The sequence below is a fragment of the Cyphomyrmex costatus genome, unplaced genomic scaffold, assembly GCF_001594065.2.
Source record: "Cyphomyrmex costatus isolate MS0001 unplaced genomic scaffold, Ccosl1.0 scaffold5, whole genome shotgun sequence".
Lineage (NCBI taxonomy): Eukaryota > Metazoa > Arthropoda > Insecta > Hymenoptera > Formicidae > Cyphomyrmex > Cyphomyrmex costatus.
The window spans coordinates 4704365-4716001 of NW_017279267.1; the positions used below are offsets into that span (position 1 = coordinate 4704365).

General features: G+C 39.2%; 2 protein-coding genes across 2 annotated transcripts; both read left to right on the forward strand.

The window, feature by feature from the left end:
* Positions 1-9: 9 nt before the first annotated feature.
* On the forward strand, positions 10-3355 carry LOC108778287 (uncharacterized). Its single transcript, XM_018545417.1, has 3 exons — positions 10-22; positions 2615-2671; positions 3060-3355. Exons 1-3 carry the CDS (start codon positions 10-12, stop codon positions 3335-3337), a joined length of 348 nt encoding a protein of 115 aa, XP_018400919.1. The 3' UTR covers positions 3338-3355.
* A 2464-nt stretch (positions 3356-5819) lies between these two features.
* On the forward strand, positions 5820-9341 carry LOC108778451 (tubulin alpha-1 chain). Its single transcript, XM_018545632.1, has 3 exons — positions 5820-6059; positions 7590-7812; positions 7914-9341. Exons 1-3 carry the CDS (start codon positions 6057-6059, stop codon positions 9038-9040), a joined length of 1353 nt encoding a protein of 450 aa, XP_018401134.1. The 5' UTR covers positions 5820-6056; the 3' UTR covers positions 9041-9341.
* The last annotated feature ends 2296 nt before the right edge of the window (positions 9342-11637 follow it).

Sequence of the window (11637 nt, forward strand, 5' to 3'; positions counted from 1 at the left end):
ATCTACGCGATGGAAGAGATCCGTGAGAAATCGCGACCTCGCGCCTGCGACCGTTACCTCGTGATGCCGCTGCGAAGCCCCCTCCGCCCTCCCCCTCTATCTATCTATCTCTCTCTCTCTCTCTCTCTCTCTCGTTCGCTCTTTATCCTTTCAATCCGCTCCCTCATTTACCTCGCGATATCACTCTTCCCAGAAGCCTCGACTCGGGAGAAGAGAAGAACAGGTGTGTTGGCGGTCCAAGCGAGCGAGCGAGCGCTCGCGCGCGCGCGCACGCGCCCTCCTCGCCTCAGCACAGGTCCAGTATCCTTGGATGAGTGTGGATCTAGTCACGCATATAATCGTGAAACGTGGACTGAATTCAAACCCATCCAGGGCCGCTGGACGGGCGTATATCGGATCGATCCCACGTTGCTGGATCCCCCTCGCTGGACTTCCTCTTCCTGTGGAGACGCTCCTCTTCGCAGGACCGACTTCCCCCGCACGGAAATTTTCCTCGTCCTCGTCGAAAGAGACACCAAACACCGTCGTCGACGAAGCCGGAAAGCGGAGTGATGCGTCCGACGGGTATGGCATTAGCGGCCTCACTCGTAGTAGGGGCATTCTCGGAGAAGGGGCCCCGTTCTCTCTCTCTCTCTCTCTCTCTGTCTCCCTTTCTTCTTCCCTCACCCCCGTTCGCTTCATCGGTCTCTCTTCGTTCCGTGGTCCTGGATTATCTCCCTCCCTTTCTGTATCTTGCTCGCAGGCAGGCAGTTACCATCCCGTGAGGCCCTTAAGGAGGGACGAGAGAAGGGACGCTTTTTCCCAAGGCGTCCGGGGGAATCACAACAAAGAAAGATGCGATTTTCGAAGGGAAGAGAACGAAGCGAAGAGACGTTTCTGGACAGCAGCCTGAAAGCGGTGGTAAAAATGTTCTCTCTTTCTCTCTCGCTTTGCTGTTACGAGAGGCGACACGCATATATACCGGAAGGCGATGCCGTGTTCTTGAGTAAAACGCGTTCGCTCGCTACGCTTCCGCGAATCAGCGAGATGAATACTGGATTCTTCTTTTATCAGCTCGTAAAAAAAGTCGCGTCCCTATGTATGAATGTCGCGGGTATATTAAGACCGCCCGCAAAATAAAGCACCGAATTTTTGTTATCTGTGGTCGTATTTCGGAGCGTCGATTTTTAAAAATCTGAGCACCACTGCTTCAGAATCAAGGAGCTTTAACGACGGTTAAGAATATCCTCTTCTCTTATCTGAAATAAATAAATTACCTGAGTAGTCCAAAGAATTTTTCATCGTACGTTAATCTTTATATACACTTGGAAAATATGTATTATTGGAAGTATCATGTTTATTATTTTGATTTAATTTGTATAGGAAAAACTCTGCAATGTTTAACATCGAAGGAATAACAGATTTTTTTAACTTGATATAAACACGGACCTTTTCTATCACAATTGACAAAAAATGAAAATACAAGAGCATATATTTCTTGCCGCTTGGCGAAGAATTTATTTCTTCTTCCTAAATATTTCTGTTTTTCGTTTTTTCTACAAATAAAACATGAGAGGAAAGACGCTTATTATTTTTTACGTTTAAAATTTGATGGAGAAATGGATTTTACGAAGAGAGAGAGAGAATTTGTCCATAGAAATCCAGAATTGTGGAGAATTGTTTCCGAGATTCTCCAGAAAAGACAAAAGAGAATGCAATTCGAAAGATGTCTGCAGGCGATGCCTTTTTGTACGCTATAAGACCCTTTGTGGCGATTCTTTTACGACGTGTACACGTTATTGTACTTCGGATATTCGCGATATCACGCATATTGTCGGTGGACTCTTAGGTACAGAGCGCCGATTGTGTTGCGCAACAACGAGGAGCGAGCGTGTGCGTGACCTTGAACTTCATCTTTCCTTTATCTTTCTCTCCGCAGCATCTTGAGTGATCTTGAGAGAAAAGCTATAGCGTAGCGATGGTTCGTTTTCAAAAGGTGGCGTCATTTCGTCAAATCGCATGAAAATTTAAAATTAAATAATAACAGAAGACGTAGACGAATTTCGTCCTGCAATCCAAATGATAATATCAGCTCTTTGAATTTTTTTTTTTAGCTGAGTTTTAATCTTACAGTATGAATACAAAGGAAGAACGTTAAATTTTGCATTAGCTGATCAGGAAGACTCCAAAGTGAGTCGAAACGTTCTGATATTGTTATTTAGACGGAATAAATAAGTCATTTGAGGAAATTCACCTCTTATTATATTTTACGTAACACAACAACTCGTTGCGTTTTTATTAATGGGATTTCTGGTTTGAACTTTCGAGCGCCCACAAAAGGAAATTGAATTATTTAGTTTGAATTTTTAACGTTATTGACAGGAAATGTTCCTTTTCTTTCCAACTTATTCCCTGGCTTCGCTTGTTTCGCTTACAGCTTCGCTGTAACGCAAATGTATATCTGCGAGGGACACGTATATTTTTCGTGGCGTTTCTTTTTTAGGATGCATTCTTTATTGATGCTCCTTTGATCTCGAACGTGTTATTCTCTTACCGCAAACCTCCGTGGTAAACATCGCACGGCGAATGTTAGAGGCGTCTAAAATCCGGTTGTGAAACTTGTGAACCGCTCGAGATATTAGAGGGCTGCTAGAAACCGAGAAAGCTCGTGATAAAGGAAAGAGCAGCACAGGTAGTCGTAATGAAGAATGTATAATATTTGGAAACGGCATTGTAAACGATGATTTTCGAAATAACTCATATAGTAAAATCAGAATTTTCTGGAACGAACAAATATTTATTCTATTTGCTTTTATTCAAAAATTTTCACGAGAAATGTAACTAACGATAAAACATTCACGTAGGATGAAAACTGAATGTCAATTCAAAATTATTTGAATTGTTTATTAATTCCTCGGTCGAATTAAATTCGAAAATCGATATTTTTATTTAAATTACTTTTTCTCTCTAACATATGTATATGCATTTCAAATATAAATCTTCTGCTTATTGTAGATAGCAATCTGTCGTTTGGGAAGGTGTACGCGAGATCGCAATTTATGAAGTTTTTATTTTGACAGGAAAAATCGGAGCACCACTGTTGAGAGCTACGGTCGCTCTAAAGACGGTTAAGAATAGAGAGGAAGAAGAAGAGCAAAGCAAAAGAGAAGGAGAGAAAGCGAACGCCAGGTCGTGGAAAGCGAAGAGGAAGGAGCGAGGCGAAGCTCGCAATTGTCGTTTCCACAGTGATTTATACCTATACGGTATACCTCGAGAGTGCTCGAGAGCTCGACCAGGACAGGACTACCGCAGGAGTATCCGGGAATATCTCAGAGGCAGTAAGACGTATAAGCAGTAAGCAAATTGGCTAATCACTGCAGAGACCGTAAGGCCAATAGCGAATCCACAATGTTACGATTTCCTTACTGCGCTTACATCTTATTGCTCTAAGTTTTTGTCATTTTGTGCCATGGGCCCATGAACTTCTAAGCACCGAGATACTGTTAAAGATTGACATTCTTACGGGAGTTGCGGCGTTCCTGTTAATATTTATAAGTGATTTATGAGTAAAACACTTATAATATACACTTATTTTATGTTTTGTTAGTTTCGTAGACGTGACGTACATTTAAAACTCAATGATGTTCGATCTTTCTTTAAAATTGTGATTTTATAACGTTATATATCGTCCAAGTTTATCAACAGATATGGTAACTGCAGAAAAAGAATAGAATTTTACGGCAATATATATATATATATAAGATATTATAATACTACAAGTATTCATACTTATTTCTGCAGTAATAAAAATCATGAATTTAACAATATTATCCAGTATTATCCAGTGTATTAATAATAACAGATTTATGTCAATTGTCGATAATGTCAGCGTTCTTCTCTGGCCTTTCATAGAACATACTTTGTAACCAAATCAGAATTACCGGCTAAAGGTAATCGTGAATTTTATAGTTTGCGATAATTTGACATAGATGACGTTGATAGTGACTTTTAAATACAGACGCTTTTGCTTGTAGTGTAATAAATGAAAGGAAAAAATAGGATCAATTTGTCATATTCGTAAAACATGCATACGATAGTACTTTTATTTTATTACAAACATCCCAGCAAACAAGAATGAATTAAAATGAGTTGGACATTTTGTTTTTTTGAATGCGTATTTTAAACAGTGAAAACTTTTTTTTGGATTCAATTGAATTGGATTAAAAAACTGCAGCATTTCCTATTCAAAATTTTGAATTGAACAGTATACGATGCACTGAAAAAGCTGATATTATTTTTAGATTGAAAGGCATATACAGATATGCTTCGTACAATTCCTATAAATGAATAAAAATGTATTCAGGATTGAAAAGGATTCATTTTAACATCCATAAATTCGTATTTCTGAAAATCTGAATCCATTTTAATCCATTTCAATCCATTTATATTTGCTGGAATTTAATAAAGCAAATCGATGAGCAATGAATGAGCAAAAATTAAGAAAAAGAAGAAGCTAAGGCCACTTAGAGACATTCAACCTAGTTACCTTGCTGTTTAACTCCATTCAATCCTATAACACGTAATAATCCTAATTGCATATAGTATATACACGGCGATTGTATCCTGATATTTCATATTATGGTGGACAGAGAAATCCGAAAACATTCTTTACTTCACTTTAGTTGAAATCACTCTTAAGGGGCACGAGAGGAACACACGAATCAAGTTCTTATCATATCTATAATATATACATCGTGATATCGGGATTATAATAGCTAGATTGCCTTATTTTTACAAGTCTGTCATATATAGACTATTGCTGTCGTCAACAAGCAGTTATTTGACTGAAAGTCGTAGCAAACTTTAACGAGCTATATTAACTCTATTTTTTTTTCTTATAAAATATTGCGCGCGCGAAACACACACACATATATATATATATATATATTAATGACAGTATAACTATATTATAGATTATTAATATAATATTATGGCCGCTGCTTTTCTTTTAAGAGACCTAGTAGATACTATAAATAATGTCGTTTTATCCTTCTTGATATTTATAGAATATCAAGAAGGATAAAACGACATAACAATTGTTGAATAAAATTAAGTACTGCGGACATATACATATTGCTGTTAATTACATTGTTTTCTACGGGATATTTTTTTTCCGATTTCCTCACCGATAGATTCCCATTCGCTGTTTCGGCCTTGCAGAAGGATTTCTGCCATTCAACGGATGCAGTAAGTGAAACGGGTACATGCGAGTGTAAGGAGTAAGGACGCAGCGCGGCTATTCTAGGACGGAAGTACACGCGCGTATACACGTTCACGTGTTTAACGCAGCTATACATATATACACAGAGTTCGTCGCTCTCCACGTCTCCACGATATATATATATATATATATATATATTTGCAATGCTGTCTCTAAAACTGTCTCTACATAGAAGTCTAAATCGCCCCAGACAATCCCAGACTCAATCGTGCGAGTCCTCTTGGTTTGTTTTAGCCACTTTTATTTAGCGTCTCCACGTTGCGAAAACAAGGACCCCGAGGAAATAAGCGACGAATCGCAGTTCAAGAATGAAATCTTCAGCAGTATCGAAGCGAGGACGTGTACTATATTCTATAACAGACGCATTGTACTCGTTGCAGGTTCAAAGTCATATTATTACAATCGGGCAAAAAAGGGGGGAAAGGATTGAGGAATGTTCGCTCCAGCGCGGATCGGCCGCGAGCGTCAGTCAGCGTGAGTTACGCAACCTCATGACCCTACATAGTCGGATAAGCGTGACGAGTGGTGACGATCGGCGTCATATAGACATAGGCGGCATGTTCCTGGGACGGGCGACACACGGGCGTAAATCGAGGTGTACGCACCGAAGCTATAAGAGACCGATCGTTCCCGGTAGGCGCTCAGTCAGATCAAGATCGTTCGAGGGAGTTCCATCGCCAACTCCGCTCAAACGGCTGCAGTCGAGATTGGACGCATCAGCGACATCGCAGCGTATCATTGTTAGCACACCCAGCAAGCAGATCTCGCGCGGGTCTTCGTTTTATCGTTCTTCAACATGGTGAGGAAATCAATATCTCTTGTAAAACATTTCTGTTTTCTTCTTTTGAAATGGTTCTCGTCGATTGCAACCCACACGGCCAATATCAACGTATTGCAAAATTTTCTAATACGATTGTTCTTGCCTTTTATAGTTCCTCATTGAATCTAAAAGTGTATAGAAACCATATTAACGATTCTTACAACAATTTTGTAACGCAATTCTCTGCTTTTCCTGCTGAACGCAGCTGTTAGCAAGAATCGCGTTGAATCTTTTATTGATATTGACTTATAGGCGGCATTAGAGATGAACTGATGTCAGTAAAAAAAACTGCTTTTTATTGAGTTTTTTATTCAAAGTTTCTAGTTTTTTTTTTCGGTCATTTTCATCTCTATAGGCGATCCTTCGAATCAAACACCAATTGACAGTAATATATTACATCATTTATAATTATAATTATATATATGTATTATACATCAGTCATAAAATACTCAATAATGTATAATTATTACTTATATATAACACGAGTTATATTACATTTATATTATTGGATGAGAAATTATAATATCGATATTATAATTGAGTCTGTGTTAATTATAGTAGGTATATTTACCAAGTAAGACCCGATATCCTAATGCATCTAATCGCAAATAAGTACATGTTCTGTTTTTGGAAGAAAAACCATTGGAGAATACAACCCGTGTACAGCCTTCTATTATTACCTACAATCGTTTCATAAAATTTAATTATATTTTTTTCTAATTTATTAAAAAAGTTTTGGCCGCGTGGAGCACAGCGAATCTTATCTGAAGATGAAACGAGTATTGGCGCAAGTGATGTCCGCAGTTGCATTACGTTGCTGCTACTTTTAGAAACAAAAATTCACACGACGCAATGCGACAAGCTCCGCTGCAGCGAATATCTTGCCCGAGCTTGCCTTAACAGCGTCGTGAAGAAAAATTTTTACAAGACCGTATTCGATTTCTATACTCATTCGATCTTTGCTAATAACCTTGGAACATCCTACGTATCATGTATAAGTGCTTGTATTGTAGGTGTATATATGTGTTCTAATTCTTCAAATATCCTTTACACATATCATCAAGCGCATATAAAGTTATAACTCAAATTTTGTCACAGTTATTTATATTATAGATTTAAATTATAAATTAAAATAAAAATAGCTTTGTGTCTCCAAAGAATAAATCTGTGAATACAAGTAATATAGGAGCTTCCGCGATTATCAACGCGTAAATAATGTACTTATTTATAAGACACGATAATAGATAATAATATTATATCAAAGTATTAAGTAACAATCGAGAAGCTATATAGGTTTAATACAGGCAACTTATTTATATCCCAGTGAGAAATGATAATGAAATCGACATCGATTCGACGTCGATTCCACTCTGTCATTTCTCACTGGGGTGTATAATAAATTATAAATCAAATTACAGATGTAGGATTGTAAAGTGGATTTCAATGAAAAACAAAGGTTTTTGTTGTCGCAGACTGCAATTAAGTAATTGCGCAATATATCGTTTGTAGCGTGAATGCATATCCGTCCACGTGGGGCAGGCGGGAGTGCAAATCGGAAATGCCTGCTGGGAGCTGTACTGTTTGGAGCACGGTATTCAACCCGATGGGCAAATGCCGTCAGACAAGATACTCGGAGGCGGTGACGACAGTTTCAATACCTTCTTCAGCGAGACTGGCGCCGGGAAGCATGTGCCTAGAGCGGTCTTCGTCGATCTCGAGCCGACCGTCGTGGGTAAGAGCAAGACGATATTTATAATCATTTCCAAGACAAATAACTGGATAGCCATATAACTGGAATTTCATCTACCGATGTTCTTCTTGTTAATCTTTTAGATGAGGTGCGTACAGGCACGTACCGGCAACTCTTCCATCCGGAGCAGCTGATAACCGGCAAAGAGGATGCTGCCAACAATTATGCACGCGGCCACTATACGATCGGCAAGGAGATAGTGGACCTTGTCTTGGACCGCATTCGCAAGCTGGCGGATCAATGCACGGGACTCCAAGGCTTTTTGATTTTCCACTCGTTCGGCGGTGGTACCGGTTCTGGCTTCACGTCTCTATTGATGGAACGGCTGTCGGTGGATTATGGGAAAAAGTCGAAACTCGAATTTGCGATTTATCCGGCGCCGCAGGTCTCTACAGCCGTTGTCGAGCCGTATAACTCGATTCTCACGACGCACACCACCCTCGAGCACTCCGACTGCGCGTTCATGGTGGATAACGAGGCCATATACGATATTTGCAGACGTAATCTGGACATCGAACGACCAACTTATACTAATTTGAATCGCCTGATCGGCCAGATCGTATCCTCGATCACTGCCTCGCTGCGCTTCGACGGCGCGCTCAACGTCGATCTGACAGAATTTCAAACGAACCTGGTGCCCTATCCCAGAATCCACTTCCCTCTGGTCACCTACGCTCCCGTCATATCCGCGGAAAAGGCCTATCACGAGCAACTCTCCGTTGCCGAGATAACAAACGCCTGCTTCGAGCCCGCAAATCAGATGGTCAAGTGCGACCCTCGTCACGGAAAGTACATGGCATGTTGCATGCTCTATAGAGGCGACGTAGTGCCGAAGGACGTTAACGCGGCGATCGCAACTATCAAGACCAAGCGCAGCATCCAATTTGTCGATTGGTGTCCCACAGGATTCAAGGTCGGCATCAATTATCAACCGCCTACCGTCGTTCCCGGCGGTGATCTCGCCAAGGTTCAGCGCGCCGTCTGCATGTTATCCAATACGACGGCGATCGCCGAGGCCTGGGCGCGGCTCGATCACAAATTCGATCTGATGTACGCAAAGCGAGCCTTCGTGCATTGGTACGTCGGCGAAGGGATGGAAGAGGGTGAGTTCTCGGAGGCGCGGGAGGATCTCGCCGCTTTGGAGAAGGATTACGAGGAAGTCGGCATGGACTCCACCGATGGCGAAGGAGATCCTACGGAAGAATACTAAAGATTAGATCGAGATCCCTGCGTAATATACTGTATCAATCGATCTTTTCGTATATTTATACATGACTATATGACTCTTGCCACTTGTCGCTTATTGCGAATTTTGCCTGATTTTGTAACGCAATCCGAAGCAATCCACACTGCGTTAACTTCTATTTACCCACTGCTTCTCTTACTTTATTCGATCCCGACCTGCGATCCTCGTGGACAAGAGCAACGTATTCGATTCCTTACAACAATCTGTCACTTGATATTTGGCTCAAAGAAATAACTACTGAGAAATATAAGCACATCTAAAAATACTTTCTCGTGTATTTTGTTGTAATATTATTTATATATTATATCAACCATTATACAATAATAGATTGCATTAATATACGTCTTCGATCATACAATTATTATCGATCATTACATGATACGTGAATATAATGAATAGAATGAAGGATGAAGGGGAGAGGAGGCGAGAAGAAAGTATATATGGGCGAATATATTTCTTCATTCACAGATGTGTCATAGTTTCAAATCGATGAAGCACGTGTGATCTCGCGATGAATCGTTGTTAGAGGGCGAAAGCACGACGTGCAAATTCGATTGCATCACGAGCTCAGCTCGCAATTTGTTTCACTTTTTAGATACAATATATGTATAATGCAGCGATGGTAATAGCGTTGACCTTAATAATACGTAAAACTATAATAGTAGTGATAATATTAATAGAATATTTTGATAATAAACTAAAAAATAATAGTGCAAATAATAATCACGGTCGTCTGCAACGTACATCAATCTCGATCAAAACAATGCCAAATAAAATGTTAAAAAAAAAATATATATATCATATATATATATATATATGTATTAAAATTTTCATCTCGCGCATGCATTCGATAAAAACAAAAAATTTGCAATCTAATGTGCATGTGCGCTTTATTTCGTTCTCATTATTCTTTATGCTTGTCCTTCCAGCCACTTCGAGCATGAATGATTCATAATGCTCAAACTGTTAAATCAGCACTATATATCCTCCCCGTTTCAATACATATATACTCGATCGGTTCTACGTATAGCACGAATCTGTGTTATACGCAGATATACGTACGCAGCAGATATACATACATATGTTATATATAGATATAACGTCGACTTTATTTGTACAAAACACACGATGTTGTATAAGCGCCATATAAGTGGTCGATCATCAATTAAGGATAAAAAACATAATCATTAGTGCTCGAATTATCAATTTGAACAACATTACTCGACAGCTTCAACAAGTCAGAAATTAATCACGAATAACTACAACGTTTTATATCGCGGTTTCGATTGCTCTCTCTTTAAATAATTTCTTATTTAATTTAATTAGTGACAACACGACTCTAGGAAAGATATTCTTGCTTACTTGGTCCAACCAAGTTCGACTTGTTGAAATTACTGCGAAAAGATGTTATTCAACAGCAAATGACGCGTGACGACCAAATCAAACGATCAATTATAAATCATTTGTATAGATACGGTAAAGATTGAAACAATCGAATGCTAAAGACTAATCGTATAAGACTGACGAAGGTACGAAAGGCACGTTTTTACATATCAATGAACAATTCATCTATAAAAAGAGAAATAAAAAACAAAAATTATTATACGGTTTTGCACTTTTGTATGTACAACAAATATTTAGCATAATAAACTCCGAAATGTTTAAACTATTTCGTTAGGTCGAATAGATAGATAAAAATTGAAAATTTCGTGAAAGCACACGTCGCCATACTTCGTTTTCACTTCAGTTTCACTCTGAATCTACTTTACATCCTTTTAATAGACATACCTAATATACTTTACCGATTGTTTGAATTTGACAACAATACAAGCTGATGAATGTCGTCGTGGGGCATGACTTACTCTCAGTATTACTATTTTTTTTATTCAGTTGACATAAAATATTATGTCGATATAAGCGCCAATCGATAGACAGTTTGTAATAAAGTTTTCAACTCGGTAACAATCGTAATCGATGGGCTATCGTACGGCACAAATTACTTTATACATATCACGAAGACGAGTACATCAGTCCGGGAGTCAGGCGATTTCTATTGTCCGAGATGCTTTTGATACAAGAGGACAGTCGTGAGATCCGTATTCTCGCAACGCATTTCTTTCGCACGCCAGCTTCAAAATTTAGAACACAGCCTTTCGCATTCACTTCTACTTCCTTTTTCCTTCGCGATCAAGCTGATCCAGCATCGCCTAGTAAATCCACGAATCGTTCAAGAGATAAAATATGTTTCATATTCGATCAACATTCGCGCAAAGTTTACGCGCCGTGAACTATTACCATCCCTCCGTTTTAAGAGAGGGATACCATACGAAATTTTTTTCCTAATCTAGAAATTACCAGTTACAATTAAAAGAATTAAGACAATCTTGAGATAGAGGAAAAAAATACAGTAGAAGCAAATAGCAACGATGACCATAATAGCAACAACGTCGACAACGACGACGAAGATGACTATGATAATGGCGATGGCGGCAATGGATGATAACGATAATGATAACGATGATGGTAATGATAATAACGAAGACCACGACGGCGGCAGCGAC